Below are 24,896 nucleotides of genomic sequence, written 5' to 3'. Positions count from 1 at the left end.
CCCCAAAGCAGGGGGTGCAGACAAGAATGAGACATAAAAAACCTCCCTTGACAGGTGACAGCGGAGTGGAAAAGAGAAAGAATGCAGAAAAAAACCGAGCAAGTCTGATGCGCCCGAAGCCCCATCTGTGGGGTCTGGGAACGTGGCTGAGAACTTGAGACTGGACATCGAAAGGGACCTGTTTCTTTCTTTTTCTTTAACTCAGAACTCAAGGCTCATGAAGTTCCTTATAATTCAGTGATTCCCGAAATACAGCAGACGCTAGACAGGCTTTTCCGCAGCGACGTGGGCTGGTGGTGCGCACAGCAGGCCCATCTGAAGTGCGTGGTGTGTAACACGCCTCCTCTTGAGAGAAGTGAGGAAGACGCTTTACGGGGAGATGGGGCGGAGTCCAGCAGCCAGCATCCCTGTGGGCCTTGGCCGCGAGTGTCAGTCTCCACCGCTCACCCCTCACTCGATAAATTCCACACGCACTGGGCTTTCCCTCTACGGCCACTGAACCCTTCCAGCCACAGGCCCTTTGCACGTGCTGTTTCTGCCGTCTCACGAGTCCTCCCCACAGCACATCATCCGGCTCAGTGGGCAGAGTCCCGCCTCTTCTTCAAGCTCTGAGCTCAATACCACCTCACTGGTGAGGCTCCCGGGGCCCCCACTTTCAGAGAGGTCTCCCGGCCACAGTCCCTCACGGCTTACTGGTTTTTGCTTCAAAGCATCTACCATGACTACCCTTACGCATCCACTAGTGTGATAATTTAAAAGAGAACCCCCCAAAAATTAGGCCCGACGTTTGAGGGGGGAGAGGACCAGTGTCCACAAAGCCTGGCCTGTCAGGCACCCAGTGTTTGTGGGATGAGGAAGCAAGTTACTGGGGAAGGGAGGGGATTCCAGCTCTGCCACTTGACCGAGACAAAGAGGCTGTGTCCTCAAACAGTGACTGGGGTTCCAGTGAGCTGCTGTGAGGAGGGGCTTACCACCTACACTCAGCGACTGTGCTGCAGGACTTTCCCACATCAAGTCCCTGACACACAGGAGGGGCCTGAGAAAAAGTGACGCAACCCTTATACGTAATTCCTGGGGGGAGGGAGGGGAAACGCACCCACTGGCTGTGGGTTCTGAACCGTCGCCAGCTGGCGATCGGGGGCCACAGCAGCTGGGCTGTTTGGATTTCCGAGCCTCCAATTTTAGACGGACCCATAAATTACTTTACATTCTCGCTCCGTACCAAGGGTACCCCGACACAGCGATGTGGCTGGTAGGGCAATACCATGGGTGCGATAATTTACGGTTTTAATTCCAACATTTCACCTAGCATGTCATATGGCATGCTTGAGTGTGATGGTGTCGTTACAGAATGACATGCTTGTGATTTTGTAATTAAAAAGGGGTGCTATTTGTACCAGACCCTGTATGTTTATTTTTAAATATTTCCTTCTTCGCTCTAACTTCTTGTGAGATGGTGGGGGTGGGGGGTGGAGAGGGAAGGAAGGAGGGAGCGAGGGGTAGAGCCAGAGAGAGAGCAGCAGACCCAGGGGCAGAGGGCAGGAAAAGCGCCACAGGAGACAGCGAGGAAGGGCCCTGCTCCTGGGCATGGGGGCAGGTGCCCAGCTCCAAGTGTGTCTGCGCTGGCAACTGTCCCCATGGTGAGAGAGCCCCGCTCTGGAGTCCAGAGCCCAGAGAGGTATGTCTGTCTCCTCACAGACGTTGCGTCCACTGGGACAGCGGACAGTGTGCTTGAGGCAACACCACAAACCTGGGTGTGAGACCAGGATTTCATCTCCGTCGTCACCTAGCCTGGCCTGACTGTCCACCTGGAAAAGCCCCTCCACCTGAGTGTTGAATCTGCAGCTTCCTGCAAGCCCTGCCCCCCAAACCCTGGCGCTGGGACACATGGCAGTGCCTCTATACACCTGCAAGGTGACTCGGCCCTGGCTGCAGGGCAAGCACCGAAGGGGGCGCCCTGGGCTGCCACTGAGGTGACAGCCCAAGCACGGGTCCCCGGCACATCTTGGGCTGCACCTGTTCCCACCTGCACAAGCTCTTCCATCAGACAGTGTTCACCGCCCATAGTGCCAAGTATCACATTTGTTTTCTATTAGACATTTTCTAGCCCAGCTGACTGAATCTCAAGCCTTTAGAACAGGGATGTCAAGCCACCGGGGGCCACATCAGTCTCGTGGCTGCCTTCAGAGGGCCGAATGTAATGTTAGGACCCTGTAAATGTAAGAACTCCTTAACAGTTAGGCGAGAGCTCGGTGCTGCTGCCGGGTGGTGCTTGGCCGGATGAAACAAGGTGAAGGGCTGGGTTCGGCCTGTGGGCCTTGTGTTTGCCACCTGTGCCTTGGCATATACTCACTTAGATTCCGTCTTTAAGGTCCCTCCACGCAGGGTGGCCCGATGACAGCACACTGCACTGGGGGCCGGTGACCTGTCTGCGTTCTGTGCCCCGCGCCCCCTGCCCCCGGTACCAGCTCCCTGCATGCCATCCATCATGTCCGCCTCCCTAGTTCCCCCGGCAGCAGCGGGCAGCGGCGCCCAGCAGGGACTTGCCAAGGAACAGGTCACTTCGACAGTCCGACCACCTGTCAGAACATGGCTGTCCGGGTGGATTGCATTGTTGCTGTTTTAAAGACGGCTTCATTTCTAGATCCCACTAGAGAAGAGGACCCAGGAACTAGGGGGAGATGCGAATTCTTTCCGTAAGTGAAATAAGAGACAAAGACCATGAAGAATGGTCTACAAGAATGTTTTAAGTCAAAAGCCAAATGATGCCTCCCTCGTAGTTCTAAGGGTGACTGTCGACCACGGCTCCCAGCGCCGGGCGCCCCCAGAAGGCCTCGCCGCAGCTGCACAGGCCAGTGGCCCCACCTCTGCCCACGGGCACCGCGCTCTGGGGGTGACAGGTGGGCAACACCAAGGAACCCCAGGTGGATATGCAGGGCACACCCACGGGCTCGTGTGCCCGATGGCTAGGTCACCGGGCTCCACGTTCTGTCCCCCCAAGTACGAACTGAAACAGTCAAACCTCTTGGGATGATCTGAAGAGTGTGTGGTGTGTCCACACACATGCACCCGTGTGCACATCCCTGCACACGCATCCTCCAAGGAAGCTCTGCGTGAGGCATCGGTTTTAAAGGTTGCTGCACTCGTGTCCATAAAAGGCCAACTACTTCACTCTTCCACAAGGGGCCTGTTGCTACCCAACTGGTCAGTTTGGGCAAAATAAAGAAGAAAAAGGAAATCCAAGAATAGCTTCTTGAAAATAAAATATCAGGGAGGAAGCGACCCACTTCCTAAACCGCTCACATAAGGTCACAAGGATAAGAGCCAGAAAAGGCATTTACGTGTTAATTGCAAACTCAGGGTCCGGAGTCCCTGTGCAATAACTCGTCCCGGAGAGCCCGCCGATGAGTGGCTCACTGCCGTCCCCGCACAAGCCGGCTTCCCTGGTGGGGCTCTCTTTTCGACCCAGGATAAACCGCACAGCACCTCCTCCTCTGCCGAGTGACCTTGGCTGCCTCAGAACAGCCACGTCGCCGAGGCAGGATTCGCCATTCCACGGCGGGGTCCGCTCTGACTGACCGGTGTGAGTCACCGTGACGACTGTGTGCCAGGGAAACGAGCCATGCATGGCAGAAACGAAAAGTCCACTTTTCTTTCCTTCTACAGTGCAGGGGGGACGCCACACGCTAGGGAAGATGTCACCACGGACACACAGGAGGAGACGCAGTTGCATCAGGGAACGCGTGGAATGACTCGGAAGCAGCAGCTACACCTGAGCCAGGTCTTAGGGAGGGACAGACGCTGGGGAAAGGAGCAGAGGGAACAGAACAACCTTCTGGGACAAGGGGACAATGGGACCCCTTCGTCCTCTGCTCCTTCTCCGCTAGCTCCCGCTCACCCTCTAGACCGTCGAGCGTGACTCCCCAGAGAGGCCTGCAGCTCACGCTGGCAGCACCGGCCCCCTGATGTGCCCGGTGCTGCGCTCCACCTCCGGGGACAGGCCGTCCAGCACGGAGCGGGGAGGGGGAACAGAAGAGAAGCCCCGCCCTCCACCCTCATCTCAATGTAGCCCTTCCTTCTTGCTCTCGAGAGTCCAGCACTTGGGAACACGTTTTATTAAAGAGTTTATCTATTTATTTTTAGAGAGAGGGGAAGGGAGGGAGAGACACATCGGCTGGCTCTTGTAGGGCCCCAAATGAGGACCTGCCTGCACCCCAGGCACGTGCCCCGATTGGGAATCGAACCAGCGAACTTCCGGTTTGCAGGCCGGCACTCAACCCACTGAGCCACACCAGCCAGATCTGGAACATATTTAAATGTCCAATTATAAGTCCGTTCTGGCCCCACCTCCTCCTCGACTCGAGCAGGAACCAGGCCTGGGTGGACGTTAGTTTATCTCCAGCCTTGAGGACAGTGCTGAACACGCGGCACACACTTCATAATAACAGTGAATGAACCCAGGCCTGTTTATATTAGCAGCCGGGGGTCGGGGTGTACAAGCAAGATGAGGGGCAGGAAAGACAGCGAGGCCAAGACCGGATGGCTGAGTGTGATAGGCTCACGCGGGCAGCCAAGCGCAGCGCCGGGGCCGCCCTCGAAGAGGACACATCCCTGTGTCTTCTGCATGCGGTGCTCGCTGCTGTCACCTGCTTTACAAGACACGTAATTCCTGACACGGGCTCTCAATGCCTGCCCTGCATCGACACTTCCCGGCTTCTCCTTTAACAAAAGCCTCTGATCACACGAGACTACCCCTCTGCCAAAAGGGCAGAAACAAACCTATGAGATAACTTCAGTGGATTTCTATAGTGTTTGTTCATTGGGACACACCCCTCGGACCGTAAAACTCAGCCTTCGGAGTGAACAGTTCAGAGGGTTTTAGTAATATTCACTTGGTTCTGCGACCATCGGCAGGACCATCTGCAACCTCTGATTTCAGGGCATCGTCATCACTCCCCAAAAGCCCATCCCACCACCGCCGCCCCCACAGCAGCTTGGCCTGTCCCTGAACTTTCACACAGATGGAAGCCCACAGCCCGGGGACTCTTGTCCGGCTTCCTGCCCTTAATGCGTTTTCAAGCCGGGGCTGTCACCTGTGTCCGCCCCTCCGCCCTCCCCACCGCGCTGCCCACGGGCGGGAATGGGCCAGCAAGACGGGAGCAGTGGAAACAGCATCACGACAAAGACAAAAAGAACTTACTTGCATTGGGCGTGAAAATATTTGATCAGATTCTGAAGTAAATCCACTCCCTTTTTTATCTTAATTTCATTGACCTTCAGCAGATACTGTTAGAAAAACAAAAACAAACGACAAAAAAGGCAAGTCACAGACAGAAGCAAATAGGAGCTTCCCGTGGGCCCCCCCAGGACACGCTCCGTGGTGGGCAGGCTTCGTGTTTCCCCGAAGGCCGAGACTAAATGCGCCTTTTAGCTCGGTGCCCCGTGAATGATCTGACACGGGCAAGTCATGGACAGATAATTACTTCAAGTTAAGTAATTAAATGCTTCACTTGAAGTGCCAAGAGCCCCCAGTAACCAGACAGTGTGGGAGCAATTTCTGCTCTCGCTCCACGGAAGAACAAGGACTAGAATGAATGGGACGCTGCCGTCGTGACCACTCGGCCTGCGTGCGTCCCTGTCCCAGGTCCCTTCTTCAGGGAGCTCATTCTCTGGGATGCTCACTGCTAATCTGTCCCTAAGGCACTTCCCCAAAACGTCCCCAAAACGTGACTGCTCTAAAGCCAGGCCTTCAACTGAAATGCATGAAAGCCATTGTTAACTTGGAGCATTCACCAACAAACACCACGACACCAGGAAGGAAGTCCCCGGGATCCACAAAACCAGCCCCTGGAAAGATCTGCTCTTTGCTAAAGGTTCCTGGAACAAAAACTCCATAAATTCGCTCTCCCTGCGCTGTCGGGATGTGGCAGAAAGGACCCCAAGAACAGGTCACCCCTGAGACTGGATGACCCAAAAAGCCTGCTGGGCCCCGCTGACCACACGGGCTTCTCAGCTGTGCCCTGGGAGACTCGTGGTCAAGTGCTCCCCCAGAACTGCCCCCACCAGGGCAGACGGGCGGCCACTCTTGTCCGGCTGCAGGCTTCCCTCTTGTCTGTATGGCCTCTCCTCTCTCCTTCATTCTGATGTGCATTCACTGCCATTTGAATAAGCTGCTTGGCAGTGCATCAGAACGGCCACGTGTTCAAAAGATCCTGGGCAACGCGTCGAACTTTAAAATGCGTGTGCCCCTTGACCTACAAACTCTGCCGACAGGAACTCGTGCTAAGAGGGTGACCAGGAAAGTTTACCAACATGAATGGGGAAGAAGCTTCACTGCAGATTAGTTTATAGGAGTGGAAACAGCAACACGCCAAGCACATAAAACAGGGGATGAACGTGCGGCGCATCTGCACCAAGAAATGCCACGTGGCCACTGAGCCACCAAAGCAGAGCCTGCCATGTGGACAGGTGCCCATCCACACCCAGTGACGATCATCGAGTTACAGAGCGTCGGCAGAGGATGGCCGATTTCCACTGGTGTCTAGGCAGGTGGACAGGCCCGCACGGGGACAGGGAAACATGCTTAGTTAAATGCCAGAGTGGTCATCTCCGGGAAGCAAAATCTGGGGTGATTTTAATGTTGATATGATACACACACACATATATGTATATTGACCAATATTGAAAGTGTGTATTATTTTTATAAGAAGAAGAAAGCAGAACAGCATCTCTCACACCTTTCCTGCTGACAGAGGCCCAACATGGCACACTCACTAAACATCTTGGTAAAATTCCCTCTGCAGGAGAAAGGTTCCGTGGCTTTGAAACACAAGGTGAGAGCCGTTCTCCCAGTTAGGTCCTGGGCAGCCAGAGAGGCAGAACACCTACCCAAGGCCCAGCACGTACAAGGCCTGCGACCGTCGGCCTGGGGCCACGGCGGGAGAGTTTTATCTGCAGTCCTCTGTTCGGCCCAGCAGCTGGCTTCTCGGGGAACTGCTCCTCACGAGCCCTTCCTTCCCCAGGGGAAGTCCCCCCCAGCCCGCTGACTTGGCCAGCGTCTGCCGTCGTCACACGTGTCCTTCTTTGTAAGCCCCCAGTCCACAGCCCGTGGGGCCCACCTGCTTTTGCACACCACACAGGCAGGGCCTCGCTCCACTGCCTGCCGACTCCGTGGGGCGGGGGCTGGGGTGGGCACAGACTGGGCCTGCCAGCCCGTCCACCCTGGTGCAGAGGCAGCAGCCAGACAGTGCATTTCCGATAAAATAAACTGTTTACCCCTGACCTGCTTGACCTGCTCCCTTAGACTCCAATGAGGAAAAGTGCTCACCCCAGACGGCAGCACCCCTCCCCTCTTCGAGAAACCAGACCAAGGCAATCCCATAATGCACTTGGGGCTCTCTGAGGCCCCCGGTGGAGGTCAGGCCCCACCGCTCTCAGGGACACTCGGGGGGGACACGTGCCAGGAAGCCCCAGCGCCGCCCCCACCTCACCTCGCACATCTGCAGCTGGAAGAAGCGCCGCTCCTTCTCCATCTCCTCGGCGATCTCGGCCCCGCTGACCTCGGTGCGGATCATGCCGTGCAGCCTGGCGTGCTCCTTCTTCTCCTTCTCTATTTTGGTTCTGCGGGGAGGAAACGCGAGGATGGCCTGGACGCCTCTCGGCACGTGGTCCAGACCGGACGGCCTCGCTGGGCACGGACGCTCCCTGAGCCTCTCACGGACGGGGCAGCCCCTTAACTTAACCGAAAGTGCATGTTCAGTGTCAAACTCGGCCTTTCGTGGAGGGTTTACTCCGCACAACCTTCTGGAGCGCCCACTCTGTGCCACACCAGGCTCCACGGAGGCAGACCAGGCCCTGCCTGAGGTTCCTCCAGCCATCGCGTCCTGTCCGGCGCCTAGTGAGCAGCCCACGGGCACTGTGGGGGCAGTGGCCCTTCCCCACCGCCTGCACTTGTCCCTGCTCCCCTCTTTGTCCCCTGCGCGCCCCACTCGGCGAGGCCCTGCCTGGGACAGGGTCAGTGCTGGGGAAGGAACGCTACCTCCGCAGCTCATCTGACTCCTGCCCGTGCAACACCGGCAACCCCACACCAACCCACCGCCGGACACGCAAAGACAACCGGCCAGGGTGCGAAGCGGCTCCGAGACCACCGCAGCGAGGAAGTGCTCGAAAGAGTAACTGACCCTCTAGTCTAGAGAGGAGATGACACAAAAACCACAGGAAGCGCTAAAAAAACAAAAACAAAGCAAAACGAAACCATGGCAAGGCTGTGCAGGAAAGAAGAAGAGAGGACATACTCTGGCGAACCCCGTGGGAGGCACAGGAAGTGGTAAGTGGCATCTCTTAGAAAGGTGTCCAACATGAAACTGTTGGGTTCTAGGGCTCCCCTTCACTGTGGAGGGGGTTTCAAAATGAAGCAAGAAATACTGTTTCTAATTCTCGGTTTTTTTGCACTGAAGCCCAGTGTGGGGCACACAGTAGGTGCTCAGCAAATGAATGAACAAGACTATAGATAACATATGCCGGGGTGCTGTTACAGGGACTCTCGCACCAGGGCCGGGGATGGGACTGGAGGGCCGTGAGTCCCTGGAACTACAGTGACACCTCGGCAAGGCTCCTCATCAGCACCCCCAAGGGATTGGGGACACCATCTGGAGGCCAGTCATTTCTGGAAGAATTGGGTACGGAGCTAGTGCCCAGGAATTTCAGAGATGTCTTAACTCTGCTAGCTACTCTTCCCAAGGGTTCTTGGGATAACTCAACCTCGGGTGTACGTGGGTGAAGAGTTACAGCCTTTATTTATCCTGGGATTCCTTCTGGTTCTAAAGGGTGCTGGTCCCCCAATCTCCAATTCTGGGGTTTCCCAGGTCATCCTGTCTCACCCTATAGGTGCGCGCAGATGTTACAGAATTTGATCTCACCCCCCTTTTGGAACAGGAGACTCTCAGGGACCCTCTTCAGAAGCCCCTTCCTGCCCCGGCTCAGGCACGAGCTGTGCCCGCCGAGTCTCGGTTTCCCGTCTGAAAGCAGGAATGGCGGTCCTTTCCCCGGTCACCGCACTGGAGTGGGGTGTGCGGGAAGGATGCTGAGAGGCCACGGGGGCTCCGGTCAGCTCCCTCTCTGTGCTTCTAGATACGTGCATGGCAGGCCTGAAACCAGACCCCGGGGACCCAAACAGCTCGGGGGGCGGAGGTTAGGGATTTTTGCAGATGGACGAGTATCTAGGGCTTGATGTGCCTTGGCTCAAGCTTTGCAATCCTTCACCACTGTACAGATACCCAAGGCTGGTAAAACAACAAAATAAAACCGACTCAATACTTGTAGTTGCACCTGGCATGTCTTTTTTCTTCCCATTCCCACTTTACCCGAGGGCTTCACATTGAAGGCGCTACTGCTGATGCACAGCAATCACAAAGCAAACGAAGGCATTTAAAAATGTTCCCTGTCCCTCCATCGGTGTTCGGAATGACTGAAGCCCTTCCCCACCATCTCCAGCCCAGTTCGGGCCAGCTGAGCCCTCTCCGCCGGAGGACCGAGAAACTGCTCAGCATAGTGACAACTGCCTGAAGCCACCCTAAAGCAACGCACTCTGCTGACCTACATTTCCTGGACACGCCTGGCCGATGAAGCAATCAAGTCAGGCTGAAGGGGAGGTGCTCCGGCCATTGCTGTCCTCTACCTTTCTAAAACCAAGGGCGCCCCTGCTGCAGAGAAGGGGGGACACCGTGTTCTGAGAGTGGCCCTTTCACAACCCACCAGGAGGGACAGGGGGGTCCAAAAAAGTGTGCTGCTCTTGCCAACAGGGAAACTGGGCGCGGGGAGGGAACGAAATACCCAGAACAAGTGCTCTGCTCCCTTCAGTGAACTTCCCTGAAAATGACATTCTGTGACCATTTTGACATAATTAAAAGGGACAAGGAAAAAACTCGTTTAAAGAGGTTAACATCATGCGATTTAGATACCAGACACGAGAGCACCTCGCTTTGTAACCACGGCCACCCAGTTTTAGGTGAATTCTTTCCCGGGTTAGGGTTTCTTTACAGACAAATACCTGGAAGCAATAAAAGCTGGATTTCAAATGAAGTCTCGAATGACCTGTGTTTACTTTTTAAAATGAAAACACTCACATTTTGGTTTCATAGTCCTTCCAAGCTTTATCAAAAGGCTTCTTCAGATCCTGTGGAGGGAGAGGCATAAATTAAACAGGCCGGTCACTAATTAACTGTTCCAGCCAAGAGGCACTTATCCTTGGACTAGTCCCGAGAGGGGCATCAATTTCTGTCACAAATGACGTCTGTGATCCTATGAAAAATAAAGAACTTGGAGCACAGGCTTTGAATGTGCCTAGTGGTGGCGTTCCCTTCTTTCTTTCTTTTAAAAAATTTTATTTTTGAGTACCAAATGCACGCAGGGAAAGGGGAGAGAGAACTGTTGAAGGCACCCGTCACGCAAGACGTAGAAAGTAGTGACTCACCTTGTGTCCCCCGCACCCTACCCTCTGCCGAGGGTCATTCATTCTGCGGCCAACCCCGGAGACACCACACTGAATCTGCACGCTGCTGCTGTCTCTCTGACCTTTCCTATCGACCCAGGGATCCCCCCAACACATGGAAGCCCGACGGGGCCCCCGACAACATAAAAGCCGTTCACCTGCCAACGTCTCCCGATTCCACTCTCGTGCTTGGAACTGGGGACTCACACTGTCTGAGCAAGTCTGGCTGGAAAACGTCCTGAGCTACCAGCAATTCTGTCTCACAGCCACCGTTCGTTGGGAAGACAGAACCCTTGTGATGGGGCAGGGCCCTTTTTTTGGCTCTTCGTTGGCCTTAGGACAAGGACACAGCTCTGCAGCCTGGCCTCTGAGGTCCTCCATGAGCTGGCCCTGCCCACCCCAGAGGCCTTACCCCTCACCCCCCACAGACTCTGGCCCAGAGCAACACTGAAGCTCCACGTCCGTGTGTCTGGACGCTCCCTCTGTCCGGTGTGCCTGTCCTTCCCGTTCTCCAGGCTAACTCGTTCCTGGGCCCCCAGAGGGCAGCGGGAAGACTCCTGGTCTCTGAACTGCTCGGCGGGCCTGCCTCCCTGCCCAGCAGCTCTCCCGGCTCCGTGGGCAGAGGTGACCCTGAGATCAGCCCCGCTGGGCTTCCCGCTGGGCCCGAGGGGCCCAGACGTGCCCCGGGAGCCCTGGGAGATCCCAGCAAAGCACTCGGCCTGCTAGGAGCCGGGGCAGGTCTGTTTGTGCAGAAGCAACTCGGTGCTCGGCTGCTGGTGCCCACACGCCACTGGGGCCCGCCTGCTCCTCACTCCCACCCACGAGGCAGCTCTGTGTTGATGCTCGGCCGCCCCTCCACAGTGGACATCCTCGGGAGGACAGCTTGAGCCTCCCTAGCGCAGAGTGTCCTGTCCCCAGGGCTCAGTCAGTGACACACCAGCTGGAAAACCAGATGGAGCCCCGGCACCATTTGCAGTTTCCCGAAGAGCAGATTCCCTCCCTGCAGGTCCTCCGCCCCCTCGCATGTTCGAAGCACCCATGTGACGCCCAGAGACGCCGAGAGTCCCCCCAGCGAGGGCGGCACAGGACCTCTTGGCCGTTGTCCCCACAGCCCTGTGACTGTGCGTCTGAAAACTCGGTCCCCCCACCCCGGGCAGAGGGGCCCTGCCGTACCCCTTTGACTCCTTTCAGGTCCCCCTTCAGCAGACTGTCCAGAGGGAAGGAGATGATGTTGTTCATGTTCTGGATCTGCAAAACAAACCAGAGAGGATTAATCTCAATTTCCCCGTCACCTACGATAGCACAGTAGGAACGGAGAGGCCCCCAGAGAGAGCGGCCCCCACTGCAGACCCGACCGCAGAGCAGGACAGGGCCCTGGTGGCCACTCTCGCAGATGGACACACCACCAGGGTCGGTTTCCACACCGGTCCCCACGCCGACCTTCTATCAGTGAGCTCTCAGGGGTGAAACGATGGCCATCACAACGGAGAACAAACATTTCCCACCCTGGTTGGTGTGGCTCATGGACTGAGCACTGGCCTGTGAACCGGAGGGTCACTGGTTCGATGCCCAGTCAGGGCATATGACTGAGTTGTGGGCCAGGTCCCCAGTAGAGGGCGCACAAGAGGCAACCACACATTTATGCTTCTCTCCCTCCTTCCCCTTCACTTCCTTTCTGTCTGAAAGAAATAATAAATAAAACCTTAAAAAAAAAAAGAAAAAATTTCCCAACAATCAACATGAGAACCGCCGCAGGCACCGGAAGAAGAGGAATCTCGACTTCCTGCCTCACTCCCGGGCCCAGCGCTTGGCTCAGCTCTCGGCCCCCCGGCCCCAAGTTGCCAGTCCAGGAAACTGAAAGGAAAACAGAACTGAGGGGCTTCTGTCTCCTGTGAGTATGTGTGAGTGCGTGTGCATGCACAAACCTGTGTGTGCAGGTGTGAGCATGTGAGCGTGCAGGTGTGTGTTTCTGGGGAAAGGAGACACACAGGGAAAGGAGGGGCAAGGGGTCTTGAGGCCCCCGTTCTCCTCCTCGAAGCAAGAAGGCAAGAGACTGGTGGCTTCACAAGCCGTCACCGTGGTTTAAATGGAGCGGCATCCACCCCTCCCGACACACTCTCTGAGGACACCCAGAGAGCCCAGGGCCACCCCACCGGCAAATCTGAGTCACCCGAAAGACACAAGCTTCGGTCCGGAGGATCCCTCCCCAAAGAGAAAATGAGCTGGGATCTACTTTCTCGTGTCCCCAGGTGGGACCAGCCCCGCAAGTCAACACAACCGCCTGCCTGTGGCCTGTGTGTCCCTGGGGGTCACACGCACCCAGGTCGCAGGCCTCTGAGAGGAGGAGGACCGGGAACTCTGGAACCTCAGGCATCCGTTCTTACAGTCAGCACGGAAAAATTTATTTTAGGATAGTTACCTGGAATAGGCAGGCTAAACATAGGTGTGGTTTCTAAGGCGCCGTGGGAGCTGAATGGTCACTATTCAGTGTCTTAAATGTCAAAGGGAGGAAGATATCTGCTTGGAAAACGTCAGTAAGGTGGACCTGCTAACGCCTGAGCCAGCCACCAGCCCTGCCAGATGCGTGGTCAGCTTACGACTCATTTCAGAAATGCCGTTTTGGGGATCGCTTTTGTTCTGCTCGAACAGCTCACCGTCAGTCACACACCGGGTATTGCTCCAAGGGGCCAGGTCATCAGCCAGCACCCTCCTGAGGGTTAAATTTTTAAATTCCAAAAAGTTGAAGGCGAGGTTGTGTGGACGACTAACGGTGACGAAGAAGCGGCCATACTGGTGCGTAATCTCAGGTGACAAGCCCATGCGGGTCCCCACCTTAAACCAGGGTGGCCATAAACACACGTGCGGGGCGCAGCTCTGCCCCCATCTCGTCCCAGTTCCCTCGGCCTGCATGACGCCTGCTGGGGCTGTGTGCACCCCCAGCCGGCCGTGCCGTGCCCCACCCGCCCTGCCTCCTCTGCCCTCACTGGGAGTCACCTTTCCTCTGCCTGTCCCCACACTCGCTCCCTCTGTGCCACCGTCACCGCCAGTTCCCCGGCTGGCCCTCACAGCTCCTGTTCTGCACTGAGGCCACACCTCTCTGCTCCTGGCCACTGCATCCTGGTCTCCGCCAGCCCCAAGTCCTCCTTTGCAGCACTGCCAGCTTGGCCCGGCGTCGTGTCCCCAACAAAGATGAAACTCATCCTGCCCGGGAGGGGCTCGCCACCCAGCCTCGTTTGCCACGTTCGGTCTGCACATCCGGTCGGGCGGATCTCTGCTGTTCTCCGCTCCCAAGTCCACGCTTGTGTGCGAGTCGTTCCCGCCGCAGTCTCCCCCAGCCCCCACCGTTCAGAACCTCCCATCCATCAGGACCAACTCAGACACCACCTTGTCCATTAACATCCTGACCTCAAGGCAGGAAGCAACCCCTCCCTCCCCCAGTCCTCCGGTGCTTTCTTTTTAAAAAACCTTTTAAGGCCTGTGATGGGTTCTACCTGGCGTTCTTGTTACCAGCCCCCCACCACACACCCCAGAGGGGGCGTGAGCTCCACGAAGAGCACGGAGCACGGGGCTGGGCCTGGGGCAGACACGGAACAAGCACTGGCTGAGCAAAGCAATACACTTAAATATTGTTCTGAGCACCTACCACAGGGAGACAAGCTAGAGAGGCCTGGAGTATACAAGCACCTTTAAACCCTATATCACAGCAAACACACGTGTTGTCTTGTTAGGTCACTCATTGCACGCCTGCTGAGCGCCTGTTTTGGAGACAGTGACAAATGGCTACAATGACAACCAAGATGGACGCTTGTCACCTCAGAGGAAGAGTAAACACAGACACGCCAAGAACCGAACAAAAGGTCTAGTAGGATCACATGCGGCACCTCCCACTCCGCACAGACACCAGTGGCTCCTTGGAGAAAGGAACAACGACTCTGGCTTTGAGCAGTGAGGTGGGCTGACCTGGGCGTGGGGAGGAAGGCGGCCATGGCCAGAGGCAGGGGTGCAGGCAGACTGGGTCGTGAACGTGTCCCGGAGGGGAGCCGATGCCGTGCCATCTTGGACAAGCCACGGGCAACGCGTGCAAACAGCTGAAGGGGGGTTTGAGCTACTCAGGGTGGGAGCCTCAGCTCAAGGCTCAGAACCACTCAGTTCAGGGTGGGTCGGCAGGGAAAAAGAGACAGATGCCTGCAGATGAAAACTGGTTGTTCCAGGCCCCGGCTGGGTAGCTTGGTCGGTCAGAGCATCCTTATGCACCAAAGGGCTGTAGATCTGTGCCCAGTCAGGGCACTTTCCTAGGTTGCAGGTTCGACCCTCTCCCTGTCAGGGCACTTGTGGGAGGCACCCAATGTTTCTCTCTCACGTCGATGCCTGTCTCCCTCCCCTCCCAATCTCTCTCTCTCTAAAATCAATAAATACATCCTTGGGGGAGGATTTAAAAAGATCATAGTGAGGCGTGTGAGTGAGCAGCAGCGCATGTGTGAACGAGTGAGAAAAACAAGAATCTCCACGGCAAAAATCGCCAGTCACGATATGGCTCCCCATCTACTTTAAGACCCTGTTGTTTAATTCAGGTAAGAACTAAGGTGCTGATGCCGGGTGTCGGGGCAAGAAGGGTCACGCTCCACTTTGATGCCTGGACTGAAACATTACCACGGACAAGACGGAGGGTCTACGGCCATCCACCCACACTTGCCAGCTCACGTTCATTCCCGGCACCGGTGACAGGCCCTGGCCCCGCGGTGACACATTGAACAGTTGTTCCAACTGTGATGAATGGTCCTCGGAAGGCACTTGGGCCCTTCGGGAGATGAGGCTGCAGGAGGACAGAGGGGTCAGGGCACAAGGATGAACGAGGGCCCCCGTCTTCGGGGACTCAGGGCTCAGCAGGGGAGACAAAGCACACATTTCAGGGAGCTGCCTCATGCAGACGCCAGGAGCCGTCAGTAAATCCCCGTGGAATTCCCCATTCCCCAGAAGAGAAAATTACTCTTGGTCTGGACACCAGGGAAATCTTGTCTGGTCAGCGGTTATGTGAGAAAGGCCTTGAAGAGACAGGGAGAGTTCTGTCTCGCAAGATGGGGTGGAGGGAGCTCCTTCCGGGCAAAAAAGGGGCCGTGTGGACAGGCACAGGTGTGGGGACACGTCGGCCAGCGGAGCGGAGGACAGAGAGCTCTGGCTACCAGACCAGCTGGGGGAGTGCTGGCCTTCATTCCAGGCTACTTTCCTTTTTGGGGGTCCCTCAAATAATCTAAAATAGGAAACTATTACTTCTCTAATCAGCAAATAATTAGCTAAGTTATTACAAAAGAGACAGAACAGAGATGTGTGGTTATCCAGGCCTGAGGGCAGCAACAGGAGGGATTAAATATGGGAAGACATGAGGGGCCTTCCTGGAGGGAAGAAATGTCCCCAAACTAATTTACGATGAGGCCGCGCCACTTGGTAAAATTACTAGAAACTACTGACTGGCACCCTTGAAGTGGGCAAGTTTTAAGACATGTAATATAGCTCAACAATGCTGTTTTTTAAAAAAGGAATTGTCACAAATGTACACGGAAGCCCCACCAACGGACTGATCAGTAAGGCTTCCACGCCCCTGGGCATTAGTCACCTGTCTGCCCTCTGCACGGACAGGCTCCTCAGCGCCCAGTGCACTCACTCGGGGGAGTGGCCCCGGAACAGGAGAGCGTGTGCCCTGGAGCCCGGATGCCCCGCCCTGGCCGGGGAGCCCTGCGGCACCAGGACTGGCTCTGAGTCTTTCTGGCCAAGAGGGATGAAAACTGAGGCCAAAGGATGACTGCATGTCCCTGGCGCTTGGGCAGCTCCAGCCTCCATTTATAAGTAATGACATCTTTATGATTTACGGGAAGAGTTAAGTCATCCCTGAGTAAACCCAGGGATGTTTTCCTTTGCGTCAAGCAAGCACTGGGCTTTCTCTTATGCGCTGGCTTCCCTTTAACAAATGTCTGACGTTGGTGACTTTTTCTTACACAGCATGAACGGTCTGAATACAGATTGTTCATCTTAGTCACTGCCATTAACTGTGGATCTCACACCAATGGCAAAGAGGCCACCTGTTACAACAATCCACCTCCTCTCCCCCTTCCGGGCTGCGCGTCCCCCGGGTCCCCTGGACACGTCTGACCCTACAGGGTCAGCACGCAGTCTGTGATCTCACAAGGAGAAAGAAACAGCTCAGTCTGCAGGGCCGGGGGACAGACAGGGCAGCCGCACAGCAAGAACCATCTCGTCACGCCGACGCGGCCGCTGATCAGCAAACACAGACACAGAGGGTGCGGGTGGGGGAGCTGGACCGGCCACCGCCATCTTTTCCTGCTGCTCCTCATTATCTTGTTTGTTCGCTGTTAGGATCCTCGCCTCCAGCTGGGTTGCTTTTGCCCTGCCTTCAATCCTTTCCTCCCCCGAGTGTCTCTGCAGCTCACTGGGGCCCTGTCTCACTGGCTTCTTTAGTTTGGCTCTGGCCACAGTGACCACGGGTCGCTGGCCCCAGCCCTACTCCAGGGAACCAGCGGGTTCCTCTCTTGGCTCTGGGCAGCGAGTGCATCTGCTCTGCCAAACAACCGTGCCCCGGATCCGTGCGGAAGCCTGGACCTCGGCAGCATTCTTGCATCGTGGCTCCCCGATTTTACGGAGCAGCACCGAGGAGAGAGCATCGCATCGGAAAACGCTGCCCGGTGCGGTCTTCCTAGCTCCAGGCTCGAGAGTCTAGGACAGAACGGGCCTGCCCAGGGCTCTGCTCCGGAGCCCTGCAGAGTCCAGCCCTCTGTGGGGTAACCTTCCTTTAAAGACCAACTCAGCACTCTGTACAGGGTCAGAGTCCAGCCGTGTCCGTGTCTCGTGAGTTCACACCAACACACCTAACAGGCGAGAAGCCTGAGGGGCGGAAAAGACACCAGCTGGAGATCTGCGGGGTTTCTCTTCTCACCCTGAGCCAGTGCCGCTCAGGCACAGAAGTCCAGGAAAACCGGGGCTGCGAGGCCATAAAAGCCCCCAGGCCTTGCCACGGCAGAGCAGGGCGCGGGTGTCCAGGGCGTATCCCCAAGGACATGCCGGTGGGGAACTGCCAGCACCTGCCCGAAGCTTCAGGTCACCTCCAGGGGCTGCAGCCCGAGACCGGGAGGGTGGGTGCGCGGGGGGTGTGGCTGGGGGGGTGTGACGGTGTCAGAAAAGGCTTTGGCCATTTGCATCCCTGCGAAAAGTCCTGTTGGACAGCTTGGAAGTGTTTAAGCAGCTTCGAGGTGTATGTAACTGACCTACGAGCATTAGGTAAGTGCGATTCAATAAGTGGATACACAGATACACACACACCCACAAAACCATCGCCCAAACCCACACAGGAAACACACCCACTGCCTCCAAGGGGTCTCTGTGCCCCAGCCCCCGGCTGCTCACTCCCCAGTCTCCAGTCCCCGGGCAGCCACAGGTATGCTTCTGACCCCAGAGCACAGTCTGCACGTTCTGGAATGTTCTCTGTGAACTGATACAGTGTGCACTGCTTTTGGTGGGCGTCCTCCACCACTGCTGTGGGGCCCCCCCACACGGCTGCATGGACAGCTCGCTCCCCCACCCCCACCCCAGTGGAATGGTGTGGTGTCCAGTCGCCCAGCTGTGCTGCAGGCTGTCCACCCAGATGGCCGAGGACGGCCTTCCCAGCTGTTTGCAGCCTGGGGCCCCAAGGAGGCTGACAAACGAAGCTGCCACGATTGCTCGTGGGAAGGACTCTTCCCGAAGGGCAGGCAGAGGCCTTTGTAGCAGGTGGCGTCTGCGCAGAGTCTGGCGGGAGGGAGGCAGAGCCCAGAAACTCTTCGAGGAGAGAACTGTAAGGTGAGGGCCCGAGGCAGGTGTGTGCCCGGGGGTGTCAAAGAACAGTTCTCTCTGCTCCTTGGTGGGCTGCTTGTCTGAAGAATGGGCACCCGGCAAAAAACGCGGCGGGGGGGGGGGGGGGGAGAAGCCAAAGGTACTAGGTTGGCAAAATGGCCTGAATGAATGACTGAATCCTTACAACCACTCTGAGAAGTAGGTGTCGCCCCCTCATGACAGCCACGGAAACACGTGGCCCCCAGATCACACAAGTGAGAAGGAGTGGAGCTGAGCAGAGAACATGGGGGGCCAGGCCCTGCCTGCCCTTCAGCACCGAAGAAGGCGGAGCTAAAAAGGGCCAGGCCCACCCCTGACGCGTCAGATCAGGGCAAGCAGAGTTGGGATCCACACCTCCCCCCACGACGCCGTCCACGCCGAAATCTCCTCCGACTCCCTGGTGCACAGAGCACTTCGTCCGGGACGTGATCTGGTGCTTTCCAAAGGAAACCGGTCTAGGCCACGTTCATTCATGGTCTAAGGGAAGTCACCTCCTCTTTGGGCTACAGCCAGCGCCACCCAGGCTCCTCCCCCCCAGGCGCAGCCCTGCCCCCACACTCCCACAGGCCCCTCCTGTTTCGCTGGCGCTGGCTGCGGCACAGCCACGCTGATGTTTGTTTAATTAGAAAGGCGAGGCGGGCGCCCACCCCCACCCTGAGTGTTTAACACAAGCTGAGAGGACAGATCTGGAAACCAGCTGCCAGAACAGACAGGCTGCTTTCACACCAGAGGGGAGAGGGGAGGGCTGACCCGGTCTCTGCTGTCTCTGACGGCCACACTGCTTTGACCTTGCAGGTTCTCAGTGCAGAGAAAACAATGCCCCAGCCCTGCTTGCAGCAGAGAACAGACTAGGAAACTGCACCTCCAAGCCTGCCTGCACCCACACTGACCGCTCTGAGGGCAGGGGAAGGACCCAGGGCCCACACATGCACCGTGTCTTCTCAAACCCAAACAGACTGAGGAAACCTAAGCACCTCTGCACAGGAGGGAGCTCGGAGAACAGGCGGGGGGCCGGTTAGGAGGTATTGGCTGGCTCCGTCTCCCCAGGGCGAGTCGGAAACACGCCCCTGGACTGTCCTCTCCAGCAGCGGGTTCCCAACCCCCGAGATCAGCAATTGGAATTTGGGGGGTGCCCCCCAGCACGCAGTGGCCTGACACACACCAGGGCTGCTGCCGTCCTCAAGTTTGAGGACGACAGGCAGCAGGTGGGGGGTGGGGACTGTGATTTTTCTTCTAGAAAGTCCCAGGTGATGAGGCATGTGAGAGGCAGCCACACACTGATGTTTCTCTGCCTCTTTCTCCCTCCTGTCCCCTCTAAAAGTAAATAAATAAAATCTTTAAAAAATTTCTTTCCTGCCTCACAGGCAAGGGCTTGACTCTGGGCTGACCATGTCCCCTACTGGAGAGGACACAGGACCGATGGCCCCTGGGGCTCATGGCGCCTCTTCTGCACGGTCACCATCCTCCAGACACCAGCTCCTTCCCCCGGAGCCTCATTTGGGCTCTCTCGTATCCTAAAAACCGTTCTTCTTCCACTCTCTCTGGTTCTCCGCCTCTCCCCGGAGCGGTGAACACCTGTGGTCTTCTCCACCTGTGCCTGCCCGCTCTCCTCTTGCTACGGCAGACGTTCCTCTGTCTCTGAGGCACAGCCAGGCAGGGGAAGGTCTCAGTGGCCTCCCATCACCGGGGCCAGTGGTCCCTCACCAGAGCTTCTCTTCCCACGGCCTCCACCTTCGCACGCTCCCCCCGGTCTGACCAAAGTCTTTTCTAAAAGTCTGAGGTCCCTGCATCACGACAGTTGGCCTGTTGTAGCTGGAAATTGAGAAAACACATAACAACAAAAGAAAACGGAAGCAGAGTCTGTCTGCAGTTCACTCACGCTAACGACCCAAACAGCATGGCCTCCACACGCCTGTCACGTGTTAGTGACACGTGTCCATAAACCATGCCATCATGCTGTGTGCACAGGGACCCGAGGGCGTCTTGTGACAGCCCACAGGCCTCCCCCACCCCCGCCACCCTAGGGGCCCAGGGATGCAAGGCCAGACGGAGTCACTGCCCCGCCTCCCGGCGCTGCCCCCTCAGGGCTCCGTGGCATCTGTCCAGCGGCCACCACAGCACGAAGCACATTCTACTCCCAGTGCCTGTGTGTCTCAGGCCAGATGGGAGTCGTCAGCACTCACGACCCTGCGTTGTGCCCGAGGGGGCCCAGCACCCAGCACCCCATCAGTCACCCTGCTCAGCCGGGCGCCCCTCCGGCGTCCACCGCCTTGCCCCTCTCCCGGAGGCTTTTCCCACTTCCTCTGACCTTCCCTCTGACCTCTACGTGTCACTGCACCACGGAGATGACGGTTTGGTGGCACTGCTTTTCCAAAAACATAGAATCAGCAACAAAGTCTGATTCACACGCAGCACCGCCGAGGTGCGGCCTGTGGCTTCTGCTGCCTCGGTCCAGTGAGGGGACGAGTCTGCATGCCGCTCCGGGACTTGAGAGCGGAGGAAGCAGCTTCGTGAGCGGGAAGCCTCGGGAGCCCGAAGGCTTCCGACCGTGCGTGAGGCCAGGGTGAGCTCTTGGTGGCAGGGTTCCGGGTGCAGAGAGGTTGCCAGGGGCCGTCGAGAGTTCCGGCCCCCAGGGCAGCCCCGGCCCCCGCCCCTCACTCTCACGGGGACCGTGTTTCTGCTTCGCCACCAGCCTCACGCCCTCAGTCATCTCGCTTCCCGGCCCGCGGCGCAGTGTGCGGAAGAGACAGGCAGCGGTCACAGCAATCGGAGGGACGAGCGTCGGAATATTAAATCGCAGCTGCCGGAAATGGAAAGAGACAGTCTGGCCCCAGTCGGACACTCCCAACATCACTGACAAGCCACTGGAGGCGTCTCCAGATCACAGCTCAGTCCACGACGCATTTATGCCCCCAAGCCAGGGCACGTCTCCTTCCCCAAAAGATGAAATTATGATTGGTGCCCCTGCTCCATAAGAAAAAAGGGGAGCACTGCGACCACGGAGAAGCAGCTCCTGTCTGACCTGAGACTGATGCACCTGCTGTACTGGGGCCAGTGTGGCCGGCGGGGAGGCCTCTCGGCCAGACACTGCTCGCGGCAACACCCAGGCAAAGCCACGCGCGACCCCTCATCCCCCAAATGACCCTCACCAGCTCCTGACTCTGTCTATCACGTCCTCTAGCTCCAATCACTTGTGGAAAAACCTCAAAAAGCATGACATGTGCACGCTGGTTGGTGGAACTTTCACGTTTCGTGATCAGGGTGAGTGATGTGACAGTCCTCGGCCAGGCACTCCTGGGTCTCGCACTGGGTGTCCATCGTCCGTGGGCCCGGCGGTCCACGCTCAGAGCGGGCTCCGCAGCCTGGAGAACCTGCACCACCACCGAGTCTCTGCAGCCGGAGGCAGAGGCTGCAGACCTGCCACCGCCCACTCAGAAACGCATCCTTTCAGGCGGCCACTCATTCATGGAAAAGGCGCTTCTCGGCACAGATGTGGCCTTCGGACCTCCCCGGCATTGTCATAGCCACCTGCTGAGAGGAAAGGAGCCCAAGACACCGGGCTGACCGTGTAGGCGGTTTAACACACGTGTTACATCTCCGGGATGCCCCGTTGCCTCCTCCCCCCGGCACAGCTGCAGAGAGAACCCACAGATTCCTGAAGGTGAGAGTCCCACCCGTCAGTAAGCAAGTCTCGCTGTGTAGTACGTTGGCCTCCTTTGGAGGTGCTCCAGCTGCTTTATACACACTCTTTTCACACCGGAGCAGGTGGGTGGTAATTATTATTCTTCCCAACAAGAGGCAGAATCAAGACTCTGAGCCGTGGAGAATGGCAAGGTTTTTTATATGCCCCGGGAAGAGCAAACACAAGGTTTTAAAAATAAGAGATAGGAGAGATGTGACCAAAAATAGGAATCGGAATGGTATACGAAATACCAAAAAAGGAGAATTTTCCTATGATCAGCTCACTCTCAGCAACGGCTTTGTAGAAGCAGCCACTTGGTCCCCCCTCTCTGTCTGTCTCTCTCTCTCCCTGTCTCTCCACCCCCCGCACTCTGACCTTTGCCAGGAAGCGGGGTCAACAACCCCACCTCCACGAAGTCAAAGCAAAACCAGAGTGCAGCACGTGGACTTCAAGTGAGGACAGCCGAGGAATGAGCTGATCATACTGACACTAACATGTCGCCTGTGGGCTGGGCTTTAACTTACAAAAAAACCTTGCGCTTTTACACCTCTGACCTTGGCAGTGGCCTCAGGTGGCCCTGCGAAGGGGCACGGTTTTCTTGTCCTTGCTCTGAGGAAGCCCCAGCCGGCAGGGCGGCCGTCTGCTGCACTGACCTGCTCACCGCCCCTCGGCTGGGTCCTTCCCCTCATGGAGTTTCAACACCGCAGTGGGAAGAGGACAGGTAGGGGGTGTTAAGACCCAGATCTGACTCCCCACTCAGTCCCAGGCCAGGCCAGGGCTTCCCGAACGGCGCCCACGGGGTGGCAGCACCCCTAAGTCGCTGGCTGCAGGGACTCTGGCGTGCTCCCGGAGGCACCGGCCAGACCCATGGCGGGGTCAGCTGAATGCAGACAGTGTCTTGGTGTGGGGGACGGACTGGCCTCCTGCGTGCCACCCCGTGGGCCCTCCGGTGCCTCCTCCTGGAACCCCTTGCCCTGCTTCGAGTGGCTGGGTGCTACCTGCTGACTCACCCTTTCTCGGCTTCCCTCTCCACTTTGCCAAAGCACACCCTTCAGGGGCTGCCCAGAGGTGGCGTGCGGGGGCGGAACTTCCCGAGCCTCAGGCACGGGCGGGCCTCTGACTCTGGTGCTCAGCTGGCTGGGTGTTACCTCCAGGGTGGAAGAGGGTTCCCGGGTGTGTCAGGGGTCTGCTCCAGACCTTCACGTTCCCCGAGGTGCGCGCCGACAAGTCCAGGGCCATTGCGGCTCTTAATCCCGTGCACTTCAGGGAAGCGTTCAGGGTCTTTTGCCACTTCACACAGAGACACCTGGGGACAGGTCCTCTCTGTCCCTAGGCCAGACACTGGCACAGCCTTCACTGTGCAGAGCCTCCTGTGCTCTCTGGAGCCCACAAAGGCCCCTCGGCTCGAGTCTCTCTTTCTGAAATGCCTGTCGGTCGCATACTGAACCTGGAGGTTAACTCTCGTTTGGTCTTTTATCGGTTCCTACTTTTTCGTCTTTTCAACCTATTTTTTGAGAGGTGACTTCCACTCCAAGCCTTTTCCCGGGATTTTTCCTTTGATGTTTTCTTACTCTAACGGGCTCCCCGCTCTCTAACAGCTGCACCCGACTCCTTTTTCGGAAGCCGTGTCTACTCTGATTTCCCTGAGGAATTGAACTCGGTGTCTTTAGACGTTTCCTGCTGTTCCTCCCTCGCCTCCATTTCCTTTCTTGTTTACTTTGGTCTGTGGAAGAGGCGGGCACTAGGGAGCTGCTCCACGGTGCCCGCCAGGGGCTGGGAGGCCAGGCTGACGCTGTCACGAGAAGACCCGCATGTCACCATCGACAGCACTGTTCCTGGGGCCGTTTGGCTTCTCCAGTTCAAGGGAAAAGAGTAAACAAGCTCCAGTCTGACTCGGTGGTGAGGTCGGCACATCTGCCCGTGTACGGGGAGCGGGGCCGGAAGGGGGCGGGGCTCGGACACTCAGCGAGCACGCTGGCGGCCCGTTTGGGGCCAGACTACACAGGCCACAGACTTGAGGGAAGACCCAAGAGATTTCAAATTAAGCCAAGTAAACAAAACAAAACAAACAAACAAACAAACAAAAAAAACCCATCAAACCTTAAGCACGGCAACAACTTTTTTTCATCATTTCCAACTGGGACACTTTGCACGTGGAGCCGGGAGGGTGGGGGACCCCTCCTGTTATGAACTCCTGTGGGGGTCCCCTGGCACTGGCCCTGCCAAGGCCAGGCTGGCACACCCGCCCCCATCGCCACTTCGAGAACAAGGACCTATTTTTTCACTTGTTATGAGCCTACTGACAGGAGCAATGAAAAGGACTCTGTTGTCTGTGACCTGCAGAGAAAGCATCGCTGAGTTCCCAACCCAGTCTGGTCGCCCGTGACCTCTGGGAGAAGCTGGGGGAGAAAAACAGGAAGGAGATGCTGGGACGGCCCCACTGGACATTCCCCCGGTGGAAGAAATGACCCGGCGGACCCAAACGCCCTCGCAGGCTGCCCGCTTCTTCAGAATTCCGTTCCCACCGGAGGACGGGGGCAGGGGCGGGGACTGGGACGGCTGGGGGCTGCCGGAAAGAACACCAGTCGCCCTGCTTTCCCAGGCACCCCCCGCAGGCCCGAAGCACAGCTCCCTGCTTCCACACTTCCTTAAACGTGAGGCCTGCTTTTTAGGCTCCACATTTGGGAGAAGAAAGGGCTTAAAATATTCACGGTAATTTCTGGGCTCTGATTCAGGTTACCTTGCTCTGCAAGACAGGTCTGAGACATGTTTATTCAATATTTTAGGTTTAAACACCGACTGCAATTACCAGGAGCGGACTCGGCTGCGCCATTTAAAACCTATTAA

General features: G+C 57.1%; 1 protein-coding gene across 2 annotated transcripts in view; it reads right to left on the bottom strand.

The window, feature by feature from the left end:
* Positions 1 to 24,896, bottom strand: part of ASAP2 (ArfGAP with SH3 domain, ankyrin repeat and PH domain 2) — a 127,338-nt gene that overhangs the window by 44,144 nt on the left and 58,298 nt on the right. For both annotated transcript variants that reach the window (XM_037151709.2, XM_037151710.2), the window contains exons 4-7: positions 11,663 to 11,737; positions 10,125 to 10,174; positions 7,491 to 7,620; positions 5,201 to 5,286 (exon numbers count right to left, since the gene is read on the bottom strand). In XM_037151709.2, coding sequence (XP_037007604.2) covers positions 5,201 to 5,286; positions 7,491 to 7,620; positions 10,125 to 10,174; positions 11,663 to 11,737 — 341 coding nt within the window. The remainder of the gene's footprint in view (positions 1 to 5,200; positions 5,287 to 7,490; positions 7,621 to 10,124; positions 10,175 to 11,662; positions 11,738 to 24,896) is intronic.

This window comes from Artibeus jamaicensis, unplaced genomic scaffold, assembly GCF_021234435.1.
Source record: "Artibeus jamaicensis isolate MK-2021 breed Jamaican fruit bat unplaced genomic scaffold, CSHL_Jam_final contig_465, whole genome shotgun sequence".
NCBI lineage: Eukaryota > Metazoa > Chordata > Mammalia > Chiroptera > Phyllostomidae > Artibeus > Artibeus jamaicensis.
Note: the sequence above shows the minus strand (reverse complement) of the source record. Positions and strands in the feature narration are given on the sequence as shown.